Source organism: Protopterus annectens, chromosome 6.part0 (assembly GCF_019279795.1).
Source record: "Protopterus annectens isolate FY-2018-M chromosome 6.part0, PAN1.0, whole genome shotgun sequence".
Classification (NCBI taxonomy): Eukaryota; Metazoa; Chordata; order Ceratodontiformes; family Protopteridae; genus Protopterus; species Protopterus annectens.
In genome coordinates, this window is record NC_056737.1 from 703,742,906 (window position 1) to 703,767,786 (window position 24,881).

At 39.5% G+C, this 24,881-nt stretch overlaps 1 protein-coding gene across 1 annotated transcript in view; it reads right to left on the bottom strand.

Annotated features, from left to right (window-relative positions):
- Nucleotides 1-24,881, bottom strand: part of SYNE2 (spectrin repeat containing nuclear envelope protein 2) — a 3,814,665-nt gene that overhangs the window by 731,010 nt on the left and 3,058,774 nt on the right. Inside the window, exons 106-107 of the mRNA XM_044073561.1 lie at nucleotides 20,755-20,925; nucleotides 12,476-12,609 (exon numbers count right to left, since the gene is read on the bottom strand). Of these exons, the coding sequence (XP_043929496.1) occupies nucleotides 12,476-12,609; nucleotides 20,755-20,925 (305 nt within the window). The remainder of the gene's footprint in view (nucleotides 1-12,475; nucleotides 12,610-20,754; nucleotides 20,926-24,881) is intronic.

Genomic DNA, 24,881 nt, shown 5'->3' on the forward strand with positions numbered 1-24,881 from the left:
GAAGATATAACCTGGTGGGAGTATTTCACTATTTGAGATGTGTGGCTTGAGCCAGGTTTCAGATAGGGAGAGGATATGAGGGGTATTGAGAGCTATCCATGAGTGCAGCTCAGTGACTTTATTTGCTAGACTCTGAATATTCAATGAGTAAATAGTTAAGTATTTGAATGGGGATGATTATTGTGACTGAGGTTGGTGACTGTTAGAGGAGTAAGATGGGGGCAGTGTAGAGGTAGTTTTGGGGAGAGAAGAGGGGCCAGGGTTGGGATGGATATCTCCAGAACAAAGCAGGTTTTTAGTGAGGAGAGAGTGTGTAGTAGATGCTAGATGGAGTTTGTATAGTTTTGACTTAGCTTTGTGGGAAGGTTTAAAAACCTGTATTATGGATAGTTTATATAGACTTGAGATAGAGGTAGTAAAGAGATTAGGGGAGATAGTAAAAAGATGAAGTAGTTGGATAAATGTTGTATGAGTGAGAAGTTGGTGAACATAGGAGTGGGTCAGAGAGATTGGAGTGGTAAGAGGTGGAGATAGAGAGAATAAGGAGTATTGTAGAAGATATTAGAAAATAATACATGTTAGAATAAAATATGTTCAGATAGAGTAGGTAGAGAGACAGTGGTATAGATGAAGTGGTGTTGACAAGATTGACAGATTAGTAAGGTGGTTGTGGCAACAGGCAGGAAGTGGAATTGTAGTGGCTAGTGGGACAGGAAGGGAAGGGATAGCTAGGCATAAAGGTAATTGTACCGAGGGTGGGTGGGAATGGGGGTAGGGTAGGGAAGCGAAGTGAGCCAGAGCGTAGCGAGGGCGAACGGAGCGGGGCTAGCACCCTGGTCAAGATGAAGTCATAGAAACAATCAGAAAAGATAGTGAAAAACTAGCTTGAGAGACAAGGATATAAAGTTTCTAAAGGTATAGTCACCAGAAATAAAATAAAAATAAATAAAATATGAGCAGAAGTAAGCTTACAAAAGGATACTGGCCTCAAGCTACACAAGTAGATTTACTTGAAGGAAACTCAGTGCTGTATGGTTAAAATAAGCTACAATAGAGAGGGGCTTCACAAAGGGGGAGAGAGGTATTACTAGCAGATAAAAGCAGGGCAAAACAAAATTAATATGTAACAGTCTGAAGACAGTAAAATAGGGCAGGTGCACTAGGAAAGGCAATTATGAGTGAGGCTAGAAATGAATTCAGGGTAAAGTGCAGAACAGGAGAATATACACAGAAACAGTATGAGGATAGTGGGTAACCAAAGAGAAAGGATAGGAGTTGCTGGTGTCTGTTTTTCGTGGTGACTAGCATTACTATGCCCCAGATGACTTGTGTTTGATTAGCAGCATGGGCGGTAGAGGGGCCACAGGGGAAGTATGGGAGTAAGCAGGCCATCCTAGCAGGAAGAAGGTAGCCTAGGCTCACTAAAATAGCAGCATCAAGAGCCTGGTCAGCTCCATAAGTGGTGATTCACTTAGTTGGAAGGTTGTGCATTTGTGTGTGTGGAAGTATGCAAGCACCAACCAAAGGCAATGACTGTGCAGCCTGCAAGGCTGCTGCTGGGTGGCAAGCATTAAAGCACACTCCCTGACAGCATCATGATGCTACAACAGTGTCCTCATTTTCCTCACCAGCTCCAAATGTAGAGTTTAAGGCTGGTCTGGTGGATTTGGTAAATGAAGAGAGGAGCGGATGGCAGCTAATGGTCAGCTGTGAGAAGAAAAAAAACACAAAAACAAGTGATTTAAGTAACTGCATATAGCAAAAAGAGCATTTAAAACATTTTAAAATACTGTATGTTACTGGTTTCACAGAAAATAAACTTTAAAATAAAAATTTAAAAAAGCCACAGCTGTAGTATGTACTTACTGCACACACACACACACATATCTATATATATATATATATATATATATATATATATATATATATATATATATATATATATATATATAAAGATGGCAGTACACTAAACACCGAAAGTGTGATGAAAGACTTAGGGACACAGGTGGACAGCGGTCTCACCTTCGATAACCACATCGCCGCAACAGTCAGGAAATCCTTCTATGTGGCACACCTCATCACTAAGGGCTTTTCGTCCAGAAAAAAGGAGGTCATTGTCCCACTGTACTCATCCCTCATTAGACCCATTATAGAATACAATGCCCCATTTGGTATGTACCTCACAAAACATCTGCAACAGCTGGAAAGGCCACAGAAAAACCTCACTAAAAGAATCACAGGCCTAAAGCAGATGCCCTATGCTGACCGTCTAAAAAAACTCCAGCTATACTCTGTGACATATCGTCTACTCAGAGGCGATCTTTGCTTAACATACAAGGCCATGTCAAACCCTGAGCTGTTGGACATGCTCCAGTTAAAGAAATCCCAATCCCTCAGAGGCACATGCTCCAGGGATCTAAACCTAGTCATCACTATGAACAAAACATGCTGGAGGGATAGGTTCCTGACACAGAGACTCCTCAATCTGGAATAGACTGCCCATACATGTCAAGCAGAGCGCCTCCTTGGTCCTCTTCAAAAGGAACCTTTACGATTGGATGGGAGATAAGAAATTCACCCCGGGGATCACATCAGTCGCCCTGCTAAACAGAGGTCCAGGGAAGTAAATATTATGGGAAGAAATATCCAGGGAATTGTTTGGCTAGGCTTGTATAGGCCCTAGGGCTGATAGCCTAGTACAAACCTATGAACCTATAAGAGAAAGACAGAGACAGGGAGGGATAACTGTTACTTAAACGGTTCAACATTAGTGATTTTCATATAAAAGTACAGCTGATTAAGTTAATGGCAATATACAGCACCTTTTTCATTAAAACATGGAAAGTGAATGACTGTATACAGAGTCAAAAAACATGGAATGTGTGGGAAATGATGACTCATCTAAAATCAAAACAGTAATTGTTCATGTACCTATGCAAATAAATCAGTATGGAAGTATTTCATGTGACTTGTGGCTAACTTGATAAACACATACAGGCAAGTCAGTGATTGGATACAAAAACAGACTTTATAAAGACATTACTGCATAAATAAATATATAAATAAATAACAGTCGTGTCAGTATACACAAAAAGATAAAAATGTTCTTATAATAATTTAGGTGTGTCAGACGTATAAACAGTAAGTGAAAGTGCATGTTCATAGGTTCATAGGTGTGTACTAGGCTAATGGCTCTGCAGCCTTTACAAGCCTAGCCCATAGAATTACTCTGGCATCATACCGCCCGACGTTAGTTCCCAGTGCCTCTATCAAGTAGAGCCACTGCAGTGATCCCTGGGGTGAACCTTCTATTTCCCATCCACTCATCAAGATTTGTGTTGAAGAGGGCCAGTGAGGTGCTCTGCTTGATATGTACGGGAAGTCTATTCCAGAGCATGAGCAGTCTCTGTGTTATGAACCTGCCCCTCCAGCATGTTCTGTTGATTGTGGTAATGAGACTGAGGTCTCAGCAGCATGTGGTGCAGAGGGATTGGGATTTCTTTAGATGTAGCATTTCTAACAGAGCTGGGTCAGACATGGCTTTGTAAGTCAAGCAGGGATCGCCTCTTAGTTGACAATATGAGACAGAGAATAGTTGGGTTTTTGAGTCTGTCCATGTAGGGCATATGTTTAAGGCCTAGGATCCTCTTTGTGAGGTACTTTTGTGACTTTTCCAGATGTTGCATCCATCTAGTGAGGTACATGTCAAATGGGCATTATACTCGATGATTGGCCTAATGAGGGAAGAGTAGAGAGAGATGATGACCTCTTTCTTCCTGGATGCAAAACACTTGTTAATGAGATGTGCCACACAGAAGGAATTTCTGACCACAGTGTCAATGTGGTGTTCGAAGGAGAGGTTACTCTCAACCTGTGTCTCCAGATCTCTTACAACGCTTTCAGTGTTCAATGGGCTCTCATCGATGTGGTAATTAGTGGGAACTGAGTTTTTCCCAAAGGGGATGACAACGGATTTTTTGGCATTAAGCTTAAGGCCATGGTTTTGACACCAGTCATTGGTCTCAGTAAGGTCTTTCTGTAGGATGTCTACATCACTTGGGGAGTTAATAATGGTTCCCAGCTTGCAGTTGTCTGTGAAGTTGGTCAGCCAGAGTCCCTCCGTGTTGATTTGAATAACTGAGAAGATGCCAAATAGCGGAGGACCCAGGACCGATTCCTGTGGGACTCCACTCATGACTGGTCAGCAGTCTGACTTGGAGTCTGCTACTTTCAAACTGTGGGTTCTATCTGTAAGCCAATGTGCAACCCAACTAGTGATACAGGGGTTGATGCCTAGTTTGGTGAGTTTATCAATAACACCTGAATGGGGAATGGTATCAAAGGCCTTGGCCAGACTGAGGTAGGCTGGGTGATCTGCCTTGCCCTCATCTACAGCTCTGGTGACTGACTCAAAGAAGTCAACCAGGCTGAGTAGGCATGATCTACCTTTCACAAAACCAAATTGCGTGGGATCTAGAGTTTGGAGATTCCCTATATCCTTGTTAATTAGGTCCATGCTGATGCACACCATAGCTTTACATATCAGACTTGTCAGGCTAATGGGGCGATAATTCCCAGGGTCTGTAGCTGCTCCCTCTTCATGGACAGGGATGACTGTAGCAGTATGCCATTCAGTAGGGACAAAGCCTGAGGTGAGGCTGTGATTGAACAGGGCACACACATGCGGTACCAGTTCACTTTGCAGTTCATGTAGAGCACATCCAGGGATATTGTCAGTTCCCATGGAAGCTGTATTCTTGGCCTTGGACAATGCAGCTTTAACTTGTGCTGCAGTATTGCTGGATGCCTGGCATTCCTCCGGTATTGTGATTAATCCTTGGGGGGGGTAAAGTTGGCACTGAATCTGTCGGCCAGTATGTTGGAAATATCTGTTGGCTCAGTATAGGAGGTACCATTGTGCAGTAACTCAGAGCAAACCTAAGTATTGCCATGGAGATTCTTTATATAACTATAGAAGGCTTTGTGGTTGTTTTTAGTGTTTGCTGCAATTCTGCTTTCATAGCTGGCTTTAGAGGTTTTGATGAGGGATCTCAACTTTTTGTTGAGGCTAATAAGGGATTTTTTCCAGTCTTGGGACTTCACCTTTTTCTGCAACAGTTTCTTCCTTCTGTTGTAGAGTTATTAATGGCAGGGAACCACCAAATTGGCTTCCTTTTTTTGGAGGAGACCGTCTTGGTTATGTTGGGTATGGCTAATTCCATGCATTTATGTATGTGTTCATACAGTGCATTGGTGTACGATTCAGCAGTCATGCATCTATTTTTTATTGGCATGGGTGCCGTGAAGTTAGCCACCTCTGTTTTTAGGACCCAAAGTCAGCTTTGGAGAAGTTTTTCATGGTGATTACCTTTGTGGGGGGGGGGGGTGAGATGTGGATTTCCATGTTGATTAGTTTGTGGTTGGATCAAACCAGAGAGGAATTGACTATTGGTGTAGAGCAATGGTTGCCCATGTTAGTAATAACCAGATCAAGGATGTTGCTTCCTCTAGTGGGGGTAAGAATGAGCTGGTCCAGGGCAATAGAATTGATGAATTCCAGGAAGAGTTGGGCCAGTGTATTGGTGCATGAGTAGTTTTCCCAGTTGATGGAGAGGTAGTTGAAGTCACCTAGTATGAGAGTGTTGGGTTGGACCCTAATAGTTTCCAGGGTACTTAGGAACATAGAGTGAGAGTCTTGGGACGTGGTTGGGGACCAATAGCAGGCTATAACCTGACTCGCCATGTTACCCAATGTTACTTGTACCTGAAGTTCTCAGATGCGTTATGCTGGGCTACTAGTCTGGAGGTGTGCCTATCTTTTTTGAATATGGAGACACTATGACCTGAATCGCTGTCTTACCCAGTGTTAGTTGTACCTGAAGTACCTCAGATGTGTTATAGTGGGCTACTAGTCTGGAGGTGTGCATATCCTTTATGAATATGAAGACACCCCACCTTTGGAGCTTCAGTTCATGTTCTGGAGCCGAAAGGTGTGGAATGAGTTTCAGCCTGGTAGTGCAGGGGTGCTTTCTGCTGCTTTAAACCAGGTCTCCATTACAGCACAAATGTCGATGGTCTCCATTTTGAGGAGTGCTTCAAGCAAGTGCATCTTGAGATTTAGACTTCTAGTGTTGAGCAGCATGACCCTCAGATTGCATTTATTTACAGCTATTACGGTGGTAATTTGGTCTTTGGAACATCGCCTAAAAATGGCACTATAGGGGTGGCAAGAGCCTTAGCCAGTATCCGGAAACCCAGGGGTGACAGATGCATTCCATCTCTGGCAAAGCATCAAGGTCTGTCAGTCATGTCATCCCAAGCAAAGAGATACTGGATCCCCTTAGAATGACACCAGAAACTTAGCCTATTGTTGAAGTCAATTATTTTCTGCTTGTACTGCAGTATCATTCTGGACAACGGTAGTATGCTGCTCGGGGCTAGGGTCATACCTGCCTGGGCCACATAATCTGAAAGCTCCTCCATGTCTCTTTTCATGTAGTCTAGAGAGGTGCATCTCAAGTCATTCACTCCCACATGGACAGTGACAGCATCATACTTGTACTTGTTGTGGAGTGCCCTGAGTGCGTGTGCTATGTGTCGGACTCTGGCATCTGATAGACAGCTGACTGCTACCTTCTTCTTATTCAACCTAGTGAGTGGGACATCAGTGTGCCTCACTATCAAGTCACTTATGATTGGTGTATTGGGCAAAGCTGTTTTGCCTTAGTGGCTTAGGTTGAGGGGCACACTGTGTATGTGAGCTATGTGTCTTGTGATTTGTGCTGTGTTGTGGTGGTCGACTGCATTTCTGTCTTGGAGATCTCTGCTGTTTGGATAGATTTCTACTGAGAAACTCCACGAAGGTGGGTGCATGGTTTGTGTTTTCATGTGAGAACTGTGATGGTAGGTGTTCTGGGGGGACTATGTGTTGCATGTGGTGTGGTGCAGGTGTTGACCTTCTCCTCTTGATCAGCTATTCCGGTCTTGGCTTGAGAGTGCGTGGCTTCTAATCTGGATACAAATTTATAAGGGATGAGTGTGCATGGCAAACTAATGCTTGTTAGGCTCCCATGGAAGACTAATCAATTCACATTGACAGAACGTAACTGTATAACACAGCTCTAGAATGGAAATTTTAGGAAATGTATGCTCACAATTGCTGGATAGATTGTATTCAGATCACTGGGCACAGAAAAAGAAATTCTTGCTTGAAGGTTTGTTTGATAAGCTGGCATCAATAATGAGACTACACTTAGCCAGAAGTTGCAGTGGCTGTCAAATGATCCCAAAAACATGGCCACCAGCATCCCTGCATCCTTCAAAACGGCCATCAGAGTCACAGCAGTGTACTCATATCACCTTCATTTATCCCCTTAGGGACTCAGTGTACCTAAGTGGAGTGAATGACCACTTAAAACAGCCTGAAGACATCTGTATGAAGTCAGTGTCTTCTAGAAAGATAATAGCAGTATTAAGGATAGTGTTTGTGGGAAATAGCTTGCTTGTGCAACTTGCCAGTGATAACAGTGCACAGTTCCCATCAGAGGAATTCAAAATATATGTGATCAAAAATTGCAATAAAAATGCATCACATGAAGGACTTCCAAGATGGCTGCACACTGATCAACAGCATAACTTTAGCTCTCCCAGTGTGGAAACAGAAACTGAGAAAAAGGAGTGCCATTGAACTGCTTTTTGCTGAACAGCTGCAGAATCCTTCCTAGACAGTGTTTTCTTTTCAACTTTTCTGGTTTATTTTCTTTCAGGTCATCCAAATATCTTCTTTACTGACATCCAGGCAGTAAATTTATTAGCCAGTAACTAAATTTTACCAAAAAATGTATTTATTATTATTTATTTATTTATTTACATTTATTTACTGGGATAGTCCACTGGGCCAGAAGTGCCCATTTTCAGTGGAGGCCCGGGAAGAAAAGCTCCACATTTATGACAGTACACATACAATACAGATTTTATATTAAAAGACATTTAGTGCATAATATTATTAGTTTATACAATTAGTGAACCATACAGTAAACGTACTTGTTTCAAGGACAGTATACAAGCAAAACAGAGAATCTAAACAAGAACATTCCATACATATAGTTTTAGCTCACATAGATGTAAGTGGAACACTTAATGTAGTAGATGCAAAGTAGATACAGGAATTATCTAGAGTCTAGGTAACTGAACTTTTTACATACTTAGGTGGTGTTATAACAGAGAGAGAGTTTTATTTAAACATAGCCACTGCACTTTTTCTTAAGGCTTAAAGTTAATGTTTTCTGAAAGCATGCAAACTGCTTTTCAGGGGAAGAGAGAGACAGAAGAAAAAAAAAGGCAGCGATCAGTGTAAGTGGGAAGACAGGCTGTAGTATGCGCTTTAGCATGGGTAACCTAAATTTTAGGTTAGATAATGCCTGTAGGTGCAGCCATCAATTTGGGACAATTATTCCCTTCTCGTGGGTGGGTAAACTTCATGTTTTGAAGAGATATATATATAGTTTTGTGTGTATGTTCTAAGTTAGTAGGGGGTGTGGATGTTTTTTATTTAATGTTTTTGCTTGAGGGTTTTCATTAAAACAAAAAGTCTTGAAAAATGTGGCATAAGTTCAAATGGAGATGAGAAAAAACAACTGTATTCTTTGTGAGGAACCTTTGTGGACATTCCAGTTGTTGGGTGTGCCTGGTTTGGTACATACCAAAGGGGGCATTATAAGTGAGTGAGTTTATTACTTACTCATAAAGCAAATGTCAGAGTAAAACATTCAAATATTGGATAAGGAGGAGAAGAAGAAGGGATGGGAGAGTGATAATTTATTTATTATTTATTTATTTATTATTATTTATTTATTGACATTTGTTGACCAGTAAAGTCCACTGGGCCACTGACCCATTTTCAGTGGAGGCCCGGGGAGAAAAGCTCCACAGTAATACATTCAAAAATTTAGAACATTAAGACATTAAAAATATTTTCACATTTAAAAGAAATATGTCACCGTGGTAATACATTAAACATTTAAAATGAAAATATTTATAATTCCATATACAGAAAAAATTCTCAGTACATTTTGAAGCAAGAAAAAGAGAGTAGAAAGAAAGGAAACAGAGAAGAAAAAAAAAAACAAGATTACAGTCTACAATAAGACAATCAGAGGTTAGGTCATGGCCTAATTGAGGCTGAGTCTTAGTTGTGATTGTGTATGTGTATATGTCACATATAGTTTAGTACACTGAGGAAGATTTTTATCATGGTATTGCATATTAAGGATTATGTCAGAGTTTAGCTGAATAAACTAGGTATGTGTTTTTTAGAAAGTCAAGCAGTACATGGCAGAAGTACATAATGAGGTAAATTGTGAAATGACACACAGGATAAGATTAGCATGAGGTAGGGAAACTATGGAAGTCTGGTTGTTGTACAGGGATAGGATATTTTTTTTTTGGTAATTTAACTTGAGTGCTGATTTAAAGATTTTTGAAGATTCCATTAGAGTTATTTGGGAGGGTGATGTGTTCCAAAGTTTGGCAATGTTAAAGAAGTATATACATTGTCCAGGTCTTTTGTTAGGTTTTGTAACCTTTATTAGTTGTTTATGAGATGATCTAAGTGACCGAGTAGAAGTGTAAGTTTGCAGGACTGAATGGAGTGCTGGGCAGAGGAGAAAAGATGGCTGGAGAATTCAAGCCAGTTGGAGTTCTGGAATTGCTTCAGTTCCATCTTTAGAAAAGATTTTAAAGTTTATGCTTGGTGGTTTTGAAGTGACTAAGAGGAGTTTTGTTCTTCTGGCATTTATCAGCAATTGAGAATTATTTAACCAGGTTTCTACAGAAGTAAAAGCTTTTTGGGTTATTTTGAGAAGGTCAGAGAAATTGCTGGTGGAAGATATTATTGTTGAATCGTCAGCGTATTGGATAAAGTTTCCTAACTGAGAGACTTTGTGAAAGTCATTGATGAAAATATTGAAGAGCAGTGACCCTAGAATGGAACCCTGAGGGACTCCTAATGCTATTTTCTTGATAGTCAGATTATGCATTTTGCCACTTTACTGATTGTTCTCTATTGTTGAGGTAGGAGGAGAACCATTTGACAGATTTGAGGGAACATCCTAGTTTTGATAATTGGTGTAGTAGTTGGTGTAGCAGTACCAACAGGAGGTAGCAGTTTCACTGATAATGGAATATCAAAATACAAGAGACTGATAAGAGAATACAAGTTACTGGTTAAATGCAATATCAGCAATTTATTTAATATACAAGAATACTGAAACACATTAAAGATCCACTTACCTGCTGTTAAAGTCAGTGCTTTCTCTATTAGATACATTTGGGCTTGGGGAGTGCAATGCAGTTATGGCAGACTGCTGTAGTTGTATGCCTGGGAGTAACATGCGGCAGTTCTGTTTGCAGTGTAGCAGTGCTTAGAGCCATTCCTCTTTGCACTGCATTTGACAAAGTGTACTTTTATGTATAATCCAGACATAATTTTTTATGTCAGGTAGTTACTATTCTTATATGTCTAATACATTTGCACAGCACAAGAGGTTGTGGAAATTCCTGAGGCAATTTCCATCAGATAAAATGTTAACCCAAGGTCCCATCTGCCTGAACTGGTGGTAAGGATCTCATTGCAACTGTCAATGAGGAGCAGGGACGTTTCTCATCCCCTGACCAAATTTCCTGTCGTAAGTAAGCTCCTTGGTCTCCACTGAAAAAGGGTAACATGATCAGTATGTTCTACCTTGTCAATAAAATAAAAACATGTAAAATAACAAGGACTAAAACTCTAGAGGGAATGCTGATGTTTAACTGCCTTTCTCTCTTTGCAGACACACTCCTGGTGAACTAGCGGACATCCTATTTAGTAACAGCACCACCCATCCTCTTACACTGGCAGAGCACACTTTCTTCTGAGTGCCTGGTTATGACTTGAGCACTTCAGCAATCCACCACAGCACCTCAAACACTGTGATAGAATTATCGCCTTTCATCTATCTGCTCTAATGCAGATCAGTATACAATTCACTCACAGAAGGAATTCAGAACACTTTAAGGATCATCCTGATATATAGCTATACAGTTGCCCTCTGTGCAACTGTAGATATTCTTGTTACCTAATGGTACCCTACTGTTGAGTAACCCACCTCCTTCCTCTGATTAATGATGTAGTTGCAACTTCAGAATGTAGTCGGCTACCTTCTCCTTGATTTAAGGTGTTAACCTACTGGCACCCCTCTGTACCACCACTCCCTGTCTCTTTGCTGTTGTTAGTGAAACAGCATATTTACTGTCTAGTTATCCACTTTCCCCAAGTTGTGAGGCGGTAACCAAGTGGCACGTCCACTGTGCAGTCACCATTCTTTTCCCTGGTGTGTGGTGGCAGGCTTAGTCTTCTGATCAGCCATCTGTCACACAGTCTTACTGCATACATTTATTGGTTATTTGAAAGAACACAACACAGCGATAACACTTACTCACCACAGGGATTATTCACACCAGCAGCCAGATCAATATCAATGACGAGTAAGTTTGTAGGAGCAGGCAGTATAAAATGATCCCATCAGCCAGCATGAGGTAGCAAAGAATCTTTCACTAAGGCACTGTGACAGATGACTGATAAGCCTGTCATCTCACATAAAGGGAAAAGATGAGGGTGTCATTAAGGTATCACCTCATATTAAGGAAAAGGTGAACAGTAACCTGTCCTGGCCATTTCTCCTTCAGTGCTTTGCTAAGTTTTTTGTCAAACAGAATAAGGAGTTTGAATGTGCTGTTCTGTGCTGACCCTTTTACTTATTCAGTCAGTTATTCGCTAATCTAGTAAGTGGACTGACACTTGCAAGCTTATTTTAATTATCAAAGGCATGGAAACTGCCAACATCAGATACTAAAAAGAAGAGCTAATTTGCATTTTAAAATCTCATCTTCTCCTTAATCTGACTCCATTATGCTCCTCAAATACCTTCCATTTAGCCAAAGACTTCCCTACCTCAATACATATCACTGAATAAAAGAGTGAGAATTATTGCAAATACTTTTCAAGAGCAGTAAATCAGACTCAGACCAGGTGTGTTTTTCAACCATCTAAAATGTTCCTAATTCAGCTCACTCTTACTTCCCTTTATAGCTCATAAATTGCAGCCTTTCTGACTGCAGATATGTAATTTGAGAATGTGCACTTTGTCCTTCTTATGCCACATGCAAGTGAGGACACAAGTCAAGGTAGATGTACAGTCCAATAATATGTTACACAGCCTGCAGTTTCTTTTGTGAGGCTTTTGCTGAGCACCTTACTTGTGGATTCCTGTGCAAGCTTACTACTCCAGAAGTAGACAGACACTGTATAGCTACTTGAGTCAAGCCATAAAAATAACAAGCGTACTAATAACGGTTCTTATATAAAACATGACATATACTATAATGGTTCTTCTAAACAACAGGTTTTACATGATATACATGTCTCAAATGGACTTACCCTAGTAGTCCTTCTTTTACTCTTTGGTCTATAAGATCATAAGTGAGGGGGCTGCACTCCTTTTTGAGATTTTCAGCAGTAGCTCCAAGTTTCTTGCAGCTTGCTTCATTTTCTTCTGTATCATCCAGGAGGTGCTAAAAATATATGACAGTTTAACAGTAAATGGCATATTAATTACATTTAGAAAAGAAGTACTGTATGGCTATTGCTAGAGTTTGTACAACAATCTGTTGCACCCCATAACTCTGAAGTAAGACCAATTTCTAAGGAACTTTAAAAACATTAGATAGTTACATTATCTAAATAGACAAGAGTTAGAACCTCCGCCATTTAAAGATCACATCAAAATACAATTGAAAGCACTGCAGCCATTGTAAATGCAACGACTGACCTGGTTCACATAAGAAGACTTAAGTTTTGTCTTGACTTGTGTGTATATGCAAGCACAGTATTGTTCTGATACCAGGGTGTTACTCAAGCTGCTCCCTAGAGTGCAAACCACTAACAACAGTACAGTGTGTTCTGCTGCATTTGGTACATTTCTAGTATTGGCAGTAATAGTGGGTTCTTTCACTGATCAGGACTGAAATATAACATGTACTCCAGCTGACTGAGAAGAAACAAAAATCCCCATTGATAAAGGCAGCATGCATATCTCTTCTAAGCCCTAAATCCTACAATGAAGCTGTCTATTGCCACCCGTCCCTTTACTAACAGAAACAAGATAATCAGTCTTCTGGCATGTATCAAATCTGCCAGTGTTATTCTTTGTAAAGACATTCTAGAATATCTCGGTCAAACCACAGGCAAGGCTACTGTAAATATATCTTTACCTGCCTATTTTCCCTTACAAAATCTTTACTCAAAAGTAGCCAAGGGGACCCAGTCCCTGTGTGCCAACACTCTTAAGTTTCCTCTATGTTACTGTCAAGTATTTGGAATTAAAAAAGTCCTACTTATAAACCTGGAAAGAGTTTTAATTTTAACTAAAAAAATTTTCCATGACCTACTTTGTATCCTTTCCTACAAAACATAGCTTAAGTAACAACACAGGGAGCAAGATGCCTATCCCAACATCATCAACTTAGCCCAATACAAGCATATGTGATGTCCAAACCATTTGTAGTTTCAGTCTTTTACAAAATTTAAACAAAAATGCAGCTTTCCATCCACCTACTATGTATCCTCACCCAGCACTAATAACATGCATCAGCAGTGGTCTTGGGGAAATCTCAAATTCATAAGTAAAATGTATTTGATTTCAAATGATGATAAATACCAAGTCTGTCAATGTCCAGAAATAAATTTAAAAAGTGCTCCATTTTATTTTGTAACAATACTAACTGCTACACCACTTTGCCACCCCAATGAAGCTATTTTTAACATGGCAAGTATAACCCTGTTGTATATGGTAGTTTTAAATATTTTCTTAAAAAAAAAAAAAAGCTTTCATTATGATAATTTCGCAACAGCTCTACTTTAATAGGATCCTTATTAACTTGCAGATCTGGGTCAAAATTCATTTTGACGCCCCACAAAAGTTTATATCCTCACTTTGTGGAATCACCATCTGACCCACATTTTTTTGCTGATTGTTCTTTTTATTTGGTTACACTCCATTGCTGTTCTTCCCATTTTTATGACCATACAAATATCTGGTAATAGACAATATGGTAATACACAGCCTCGCAGTCAGTGCAAATGATTCAGGCTCTGAGGTCTTAATGAGCTCCTTCCTATAGTCAAAGGTACAGAGTTTGGTTCCTTCAACTCTATGTGCCTACTATGAGGCTCTAAACAAGTCACATGACCAGATCACCCTTCCAGATAACCCCTGAAAAAGGACACTTGCTTGCAGTGGACTTACCTGACTAACAAATACATAAAATAAAACAAACAAAGAAGCTATCTTAGGATATGCCATCTAAGTCCATTTAAGTATTACATCTAGCTGCACTGCAGCTATTCCTAATATTCCTCACATACAGCCTTTAGTGTGACTGTCCATGGTGCCACTGAATCCTCTCTTGTCCTGCACACCTCCATATCTTTCTGTCAGTGCACACCAGCATTCCATCACCTTTTTTCTACCCAGATTTGCATGAGTTTACCTTGAAGTGTGCCACTTCCAGTAGCCACCTCTGCCTTTTTATCCAATCTTCTTCCTTGTCACTGCTGCTCCACTCATTTTCCATTACTGGCAATATGTCTCGTTTGTACTGTCATGCCCTCTTTCTTTCTCTATTTGTCTCTTACAACATGCATCTACCATAGTCTCAGTCCTTCCTAATACTTTTGTTCTTCCCCTCATCATTTTGGCAGCATTCCTCTGTACGCTCCATCAGCCTAATTTTGTTTTCTCTCTCTGGGGCCACCAAAAACAGACACAGCGTTCCATGTGCCAATGTTTTGATTTTCAATGTAAGAAGAGGATGAATTTGGCATATCTGAGTCCATGGCCCTGTCTATTCACTTCATCATTGCATAGCCCATAGCTACTGCTCTTTAGTACTTGAATGACTCCTGAATGACTGAGTATAATGGTGATTCCCTTTCTATCCTACTCATGGTCATGTTTTAACAGGTACTTTTTTTTAGATTCCCCAGTTGCACACCCTTGCACTTCATTACAGTAAAACATAGTTGCAGCATATTTGCCCACGCTGCAGATCTGCACCTGATTTTATTAGCTAGACTTGATCCCACTGTCTGCGGTGACTACAGTAGTCTCAGAATCATCAGTGACAAACTTAAGCTGACTCTCCAATCTCAACAGGTTATTTTACACAAACATTCCAAACATTTACATCACACTTTTCTACTTGTCTTTCCTCAGACAGTTGTCCATTCTGGTTAGTTTAACACATTCCTATCAACTTCGCTACACTAGATCTCTCTCTCCTTCTCTTAGATATTATCTTTTCCAAAAATCTCCTGGGTGACATAATATGAATACCTTACTTAGGTCTAACCCTCATTGTCCTCTGGTTTCTATATGCCTACTTCAGTTATGATCCAGCCATGGAAATGTGTTAAGTAAGAATGGAAGAGTGCTGCTATACAAAGCCAAATCTGCACTCACTTGCAAGATCATTATCAAACAGGAGATCCATCAGCATACCCTTCGCAGTACTTTTCATAATTTGTTTTGCCATGGAAATGACTACCTCATTTTCATCTAATGGAAACCTGAAAGTTTGCACATAACTTCCAGTGGGGAAAGCATAAGCTTTGTGATAAAATCACATTATGTCCTCACATTTCAAACAAATGTTTAAATCTCTGGAACCATAGGATTTACTGTAGAAGTGTAAATGGCAAATTCTTCAGAACATTTTTTCATGCTGGTTCTAGGTCTTAAACTTCATTTTGTAAGTTACAGTAAGCACAGTAATTGTTAGGATTGTAATAGTTTGTAAACACATTATAATACCTCTGCAATGACTCAGGATCCACACATATTGTTAGCAGAATTTTATTCATTCATCTGTGAGCTTTCATATGAGGCTAGGCAGTTCTATATGTAGCACTTAGATATTAAGATATTTAGAGGAAAAATAAAATTTATGACCATCTAAATAAATATTTTATGAACAACAATGAATATCTCTTTGTTTATTCTATGCTAAACAGTGGCCAGTTGTTGATGTAGTTGTATTGTCCATCATGTAATCTTTAAGATGAAATCATCTAATACCTTGAATGATGCATGGTTTTGGAATTATTAACACAAATATGAAGAATATCAGTTGGATGTAACTAAAGAAATGCTCAGAGGCATTACTAGGCTTTAATGGGGTAACAGACATGTATTTGTTAAGACTCCTTCCTGGATATACCCTTATAGCATGAGAAGCACCAGTGTCATCCTTTAGTTCTGTGGTGTGTACAATTCCAGTTCTGAGGTAGAAATTATGCAATTTAGTTAGCTGACCACTAAGCACTACTGCTAACACTTTTAGCATCAGAAGCGGCAACAATTGTTTTCCTTCCGTACTGCTTCTTCAAATTTCAAAGGGCTCTTTTTCTGGTTGTGTGTGATCATTCCCTGATCTGTTCATATTGCCTCTAATCCCTTTTACCATTCTATATCCACACTTTGTCTTCCTGCTCCTCTGTAATTCTCAAAAGGAATAATTCATTCAGTTTGCCTGTCTAATCTTCACCTGCCTCATACATTCTTTACCATCCATTCAGCAATCACATATCTGTCTAACCTCTACATTTTTCAATGAATCAGAAAATGCATTTTGCGTGCCCTTCACTCCTCTATTCAGTTCCTTCTCAAGGACTGCCTTGGCAAGATGGATTACTTTTGCTGCTTTTTCTAACATACACATAGGCACCTTTTTTCCTCATCCATTCCATACTTCATCCTCTTGTATCCCATTTATATTGTACACATTTAACACTCCTTAATATCTGTCTTTATTCAGGCAGATTGCCTTCTCTCCTAGTGCTCCCCAATTCTTCTAATGTGAACATTTTCCTTACTCAGTTGTTCTTTTGATTCATCACCACAGTTATTTTGTTGTCTTCAGTTCCTACTAACCTTTCACATTGTTTACTTAAACAGCTTCTCACTCTGCTTCATAAAAGAGGGAAATGTCCCCCTCCTACAGACCAAAACTTGGTCTATGTTGTCCTTTCCATCCTTAGATCACAAATGATAAAACAAGACATAATCACAACTGTGTAAACACTTTCACTTGCATCAGCTGTGAGACGGTAAAGATTAGAAGAACAATATTTCACTTCCTTATCATGGTCCTCATATTCTGCTTAAATGCAGCTCCCATAATAACTTTCAACATCTTCCATCTCCTTCACTATCATAAAGGTTCCACCTTTCAGCTCACAGTTCAAAGACAGAGGTCTGTCTTTGCTATACTTGCTTCTGTTTACTCTTATTTTAATTCGGGTCCTTCATCTGTCATTAGCCTTCTTACGCACATCCAGTGGCTTAAATGCAGCATCTACAGCTCAAGGATCTCCTGCCTCCTACAACACCCTTACTGTTACTAACTTAGCCAACTCTTTCTTTTTGCCTTACTCCACTCTAGTCTCTTCTACAGTGTATCTTATTCAATCACAGATCTGTCAAGCCATGACACATTATTTCCCCTTTTTGCCATCTTTTTCCTGTCTGTAGCACCATATCCCAGGCCTTGTCTGTACAGCTCCAGTTCCTGTTAGACACCATATCCCAGGCCTTGTCCGTATAGCTCCAGTTCCTGTTAGACACCATATCCCAGGCCTTGTCCGTATAGCTCTAGTTCCTGTTAGACACCATATCCCAGGCCTTGTCCGTACAGCTCCAGTTCCTGTTAGACATGCGTTAGACACAGCTCAATCGTTTTCACAGCTGTTGAATGTTCTCTTCTTTCTTATTTTCCTTTATCACTTCCTGTTCTTCTCTTCTCCTGTTATACTTTTTAATCGTTCTGTATCCTAATCACTGATTCCAACAATTAATTTAAATGGATTATTTTTCTAATCTGTTCCAAAGAGCTTTCAGCACCTAACACCCTGTTACATTAAGATGCAGGTAGTCACTAGAATATATGCCATTATCCTCTCATGTAGACCCCCTGCCCCTTCTACAACAAGCTCCTGGCACAAGGAACATAAATAATTCTAGCATTATTTCTTTTGTTGCTTTGTTTGTTCATGATAGTGACAGTGTCTCCAAGATCCTGTGGGTCATACCTTTCAGAGCAGATTTTCCTTTTTTTCCTGCCCTCTGTTATGGCATCACTACTGTTTTATCTATCAGCACATCTGCACCCCACAAGTGCAGATATACAATGGTTTCTGTCATGTAATGGTTGCAATATTCTGGCTAACTTTTAGTTGAGACTGATTTACAGTATCTAAAATTAACCGTTTAATCTTCTCTGCCTCAGTTAATTTATCTTGCAAATGAATCTCTTATTACATGTATAACACCAATACTAATATTACCTTCTACTTCTTCACCTCCCATCCCCACAGATCTTTCCTTGTAACTATTTTTTGTTATGCTTAGAGTTTCCGTTTTCATGATTTCTCTCCATAGGTCATTCCCTTTTCTTTCAGGAGGACTTTCCCACACACGGCCATCTTTCTTTCTTCCCCATCCCCTATGCCATTATTACAGCCTCTTTGCTACTTGCCTTTTCTTTTTAAAACCCTTCCTGTGCAAGATGCACTTTAAAATCCAGTGTTTCAGTTTATTCTACACAGTAACCTGGAACCTTTACACTACCTTCCTGATACTCCCTTTGTGTATCCATCCATCCTATATGTTCTTCCTCTACCCCCCAAGTTTTTTGACTGGATGTACATTTGCTTTTACTTCCAGCATTTCCATTTATTCTTCACAGTAACACAACAGTCCCTACTGTGGAAGCACAAAGACACAGGTTCAAGTTCAATGTTTGCCATTGTGTTCATTTTTGGATATTCTTCACAGTAACTTAAAACCTTTATATTATCTCCCGGATGCTTACCCTGTCTATCCTCCCAGTCTACCCAACATGGGTTCATAGGTTGGTACTAGGCTATCGACCCTAGGGCATATACAAGCCTAGCCATAACAATTCCCTGGATATTTCTTCCCGCAATATATACTTCCCTGGACCCCTGTCTAGCAGGGCGACTAACGTGATCCCCGGGGTGAATTTTCTATCTCCCATACAATCATCAAAGTTTCTTTTGAAGAGGGCCAAGGAGGTGCTCTGCTTGACATGTATGGGCAGTCTATTCCAGAGTATGGGGAGTCTCTGGGTCAGGAACCTATACCTCCAGCATGTTTTGTTCATTGTGATGACAAGGTTTAGATCCCTGGAGCGTGTGGCTCTGAGGGATTGGGATTTCTTTAAGTGGAGCATGTCCAACAGCTCAGAGTTTGACATGGCCTTGTATGTTAAGCAGAGATTGCTTCTGAAAAGACGATATGCCACAGAGTATAGCTGGAGTTTTTTTAGACGGTCAGGATAGGGCATCTGCTTTAGGCCTGTGATTCTTTTATTGAGGTATTTCTGTGGCTTTTCCAGCTGTTACAGATGTCTTGTGAGATACATACCAAACTTGTACTCTATAATGGGTCTGAGAACATTGGGACAATTACCTCCCTTTTTCTGGGTGTTATCCCCTGGGTTTTATGACTGGCTGCCCCTTTCCCCTATTTTTCACATTTATAATACACCCAGCATTTGTCAGAGTAACATGAATGTTTCCATACTTTGCTCAGACTCCAATAAATACCATGATCTGATATTCTTCTTAATTCTGTTAGCCATGCTGCAGTGCCAAATTATCAAAACCATACCCACTTGAGTCCATTCTCTGGTGTTCTACTTCTTTTTCTTCAGACGTATGCCTTTCAGTGGTCCCCTGGCCAGATAACATCTCATTTATTGTTCTCTTTAAGCTGGGTATGTGCATGGCCAAACATGGCTGAGGATTGTCAACTGTGTGGCCTAGCTCTCAAAGCAAAATAAAATTTCCTTCCATTACCACAGTTAAAATCATTCTGTTATGTACTCATTCATTTTCCCTCCATGTGGAACAAACAGTTAAACAGGCGTGGACACACACACACACACACACACACACACACACACACACACACACACACACACACAACATATATACATACATGCATATACAGAGAGAGAGAGAGAGAGATTGATATACAGTCATGCCCTGACGTGCTGCTTAATAAAGTCTTTGATATTTTTGAAATGTAGTGATGCCATGTTTGTTAAAGACTGCTGCTTCTGGACAATGAGGAAAGCTAACTGTCCTGTCTGAAGATGAATGGGAAGAAGATGGTGGCCCGGGGTCAGCAGGAGCAGATACACCGGGACAGCAGATTAGCAGAACCAGAAGACAAAGCATTCAACTGATCATCAGGTCAGAAACAGTTACAGCAACCATTCATACACCAGTAACCCCTGATATCTCAAGCTACTGCTGAGGCTACACTAGCAATGTATGGAATAAATGTTGCTAGGACCCATAAGCAATATGGTGTAGACAGTCAAATCAGGTTCCCTCTCTCTATAAACTGCAGTAAAATAAATTAAGTATTTCAAATACACACAGTAAGGTACAGCTAAAGCAGCAGCCTGTATTTTGGAGAAGTAAATGACTCCTGCATGTAAAATAATTAACATCAGCAGCAAATGTCTGTAACTAAACCATTACCTAATGTGAAAAACAAACTATAAAATTTAACACGAAAAACTAGCACACTTTGATGTTTCAAAACAGATTGGGAAATTAGTTCTTACCTGTAAGCAGTCCACCTGCTTTTGCAGAGTTTCCAGTAAAGGTACCAAGGGCTTGTTGTGGTCTAACAAATACCTGGCTTTAATAGTGTTCATGATGACAGTATCATAAACGTCTTCATATTCTTCCCAGAGCTTTATGACAGACTGAGTGGACTCATCTAAGTCACTGACCTAAAACAAAATTATATTGTTAACAAGGGTTGGCCATCTCAAATGAATCCATGGTTAGTGAAGCTTTTTTAAGTAAAGCAAATGAAAAATAGTGATCTAAATAATAAATACTCATTTAAAAACAATTGTGCAAGTAATAAGTTAAAGGGCAACTTATGACTAAACACATTTCATTTTCTTTCAGTATATTTTCTTCCCCAGAACAAGATCTGTACGCTGTCACACATAAAAAAGTACAGTCTGGTTGTTTGCTTTAACCGTCTTTAGTATTTACATGCTATTCAGCTTCCTTACTGCACAACATGTTGAGTTTAATGAAATCTTGTGATGCTTTACTTAGGAATTTGTCTTCCTGTTCTTACATCATATCACTCATCACATGTTAAGGTCTTCAACCCAGGAAAAGCCCAGATAGGAAGATGTTTGCAGCTCTTCATTCTTTCTTTCCACTGGCATCATAAACCTGCCTAACTAGCCTCATGGCGTTCATAGTTGTTTTCCTGTTTACGGTCATTTACAGATGCCTTCTCTCCCTCCATCTGGTATCATAAACCTACTGCCTTTTTGGAAAATCACAAATGTTACTGTGAAGGATAACAATGAAGAAACTGAATACAAGAAACAGAAAGAGAGACACTGAATGAAGATGAGTTTCTGCAGCAGATACTTAATTTTCTACAAATACATGGACAACTTTATTGCTGAAGGAGAAAGAATTTATGGTAGTTTGTTTACAAATATGACAAAATGCATGATCCAGACTGTACCAGTAGAAGAAAGTTCCAGGCAACTATCCAAAGACTCTCAAAGCAAACAGTAATGCTGAGTACTGTCATTCTAAATAAATGGAAAGAAAGTACAGTATGAGAAGACTGAACAAGATAATCTCATCTTTTGGAGTCGCAGAGTGTGGTATGGAAATCAGAAAGCTTAGTCAAAGGGAAATACTGTCACTATGTCATCTAGCCCCATGGTGGAGAGAGAGAAATCCTTTCCTGTGTCCCAGACAAACTGTGTTTCAATAGCAGAACAAGTACGGGAAGGGCAGGGATGATGGCATGAGTGGCTGATGCCAACTATCCCATCCTAGGGGTGAGAGGCTGCCTAGGCTTGCTGCAATAGAAGCATTAAGAGTCTGGCGAGCTCCTCTTTACAAGCAGTACACTGCTTGATTAGGTGGTTGTGCAAGCATAGAAGTGGGCAAGGACCTCCCGAAGGCAGTGACTGTGGCATTCATGAAGCTGCTGCAGGGTGGTAGGGGATTAGGGCACATTCCTGGCAGCAGTGTGATGTTACATCAGCATCCTCAATGACCTCATCAGCTGTGGTCATAGGATGGATTGAGGTTGGGGGAAGCTGAGGTGGGAATGGTAGGCCCAGTGAATAAGGAGTGGAGAGAAGCTGGTGGCAACTGATAATCAGCTGAGGGGATGGGAGAAAAAAATACTCACACTATGTCTACCACATGTTATTTTGGGTTAGAAGAAAATAAAAGTCGTAGTACTGTAACTACTTAGTGCTACATGGACATTATAGCATATATCAGTATGTGTGTGTGTGTGTGTGTGTGTGTGTGTGTGTGTGTGTGTGTGTGTGTGTGTGTGTGTGTGTGTGTGTGTTTGTCATTTTCTTACTGAAACAGTCTTGTTAAACAGGAAGGGTCAACTACAGTAAACTGCAATATAATAATAATCAGAATAACTGTACAATAGTCATTTTTGAACAAAACAAAATTCTACAACCCAGACAAAAAAAATAAGAAGCAGCAATCCACCAATATCTTATCGTACACAGTGATGATCATAAGATATTAATTTAGATTTCTCGAAGCTCCCTACTTCCTGAATCAAAGTTTGATCAAAGAACAATGTACGTCCATTGCCAGGCACTAGTCAGAGAATGTTCCAAAATAACAGAAATATATGGATAGCATTGAATCTTAATGTCAAACATATATTCCATACCAAATCAGGCTCAGGGGAGGATGGCTATCCTTGATGTTGTAAAAGGAAGTAGCAGTCGACAAATTCACAAAAATTGACAGGCAGAAAAAGAGCCATAAAAATGACAGAGTGAACTGTTGAGGATGACAAAGAAATTATGTATTGTTACTATTATGCAAGAAGCCCAGAATTTCAGATAAAGCATACACAAAAAGATTGAGAGGAAATAAAAATACTTGAACAAGAAAAACTGTCAGAAGCTTCAAATAAAAATGTATGTTCATTAATGCAACAAATTTATGAAAAACATCATATAGACCAATAAATCTTGGACCGTTTGGAAAAAGAAGTGACTGAGGAAGTGCAAAAATACAAAGAACAAAATATAGAACTTTTTGAAAGGTATAGAAAAGAAATATGGACATACGAAAGAAAGGAAGATCTGATATGGAGCAATATTTATGCAAAGGAGAACGCCAAATTAATCAATAAAAAAAGCAGTCCCAAAAATATTTCAAGAGAAATACAGACAAAGGTATCCAGACATGGAAAATTTCACAACACAAAAATAAGATCACAAATAGGGAACATACAATAGAAGATCGGTAAAACAGAAGTTAAAAAATAGAGGCTGAAGTTAAGGAATACCTGCAAAGTGAAAGATTTGGTGTAGAAAGTCTAACACAGGTTATATCACAGCATGATGGGACGAGTCAATCAGGTACGGAGAAACAGGAGGATCAGGAGATATCTGAAGAGGAAATATGGACATGGGAAAGAAAAAGAGATTTAATATGGTGCAATATTTATGGAAAGGAGGAAGCAAAACTAATCAATAGAAAAAGAGCAACAACAAAGATATTTGAAGAGAAATACAGGCAAAGGAATCTGCATATGCAAAATTTTAAAATACAAAAAATAAGAACACAAGCAGGAAAAGCAGAAAAAAGGACAAGTAATGGAGAAGTTAAAGAAATAAAAACTAAGGTTATGGATTACCTGCTAACTGAAGGATTTTGTGTATAAAATCAAACTCTGATAACATCACAGTAGGACACAGCAACTGACCCCCAAAATTAAGAAGAAACCCGTGCAGTGGGAAACATCAGATCAGTTGACATATGAAGATGCTTTAGACCTTCCATAGGAAACCAGTAAAAAAGTTCAGTTGGAGTTGCACAACAAGGGAAGTAACACAAAACTGTGGCAACTATGACACAGTCAATGTTGTGGAGTGATAGGACAGCGATTTCCCATATGAAAGAGCAATTGGATGACACGGGATGAAACTGAAGAGAAGGTTGCATAGGAAGATGCTGTGGAACTTTCTGTAGAATGTCTGCAGGAAATGGAGAGTAAAAGAAAGTGCTCTAAGAGAAGAGTTGCTTGATTTTTAGACAGCAGACATATTAAGATCAACAAAAGAAAAAGACTACAAAAAAAAAATCAACAAAACCCAAAAAGTAGGAAGTTTGATGAAACAAATGAGCACAGTAATTAGGACCGTTCACAGATATTCATGCAATATAGCAGAAGTAAACAGAATATGTTACTGTTCAGCTAAATTAACTCATTACATCTGAGTGACGCCTCGAGATCCATCTGCAGTTATCTCCTACTGACACCTCTAGGCGTCAAATATTGCTTGTTCATATTTGCATTAATAATTCCAAAACCATGCTACATACAATGTATCAAAAGATTTTATCTTGAAACATACATGATGGCAAACACCACTGTATTGATATTTGACCTCTGTTAATAAATATTTATTAGAACTATAAGGTGATAACTTCATTTCTTAAAGACCCAAGCCCCACCTATTGGGAGTTAAAAGTACACACTCAAAAGAGCTGTACAAGAGGGAACAAGTTAATAACATAGGATGTCTTACCATAAAAACACAGGGCAGTAAGGGAAAATAAAAATGAGAAATCAGTTCTTCCCTTTCCCCACCCAGCCAGCCAATTTACCCAATAGAAGCTTTTCCCCATTACTCCACCTACTTACAGA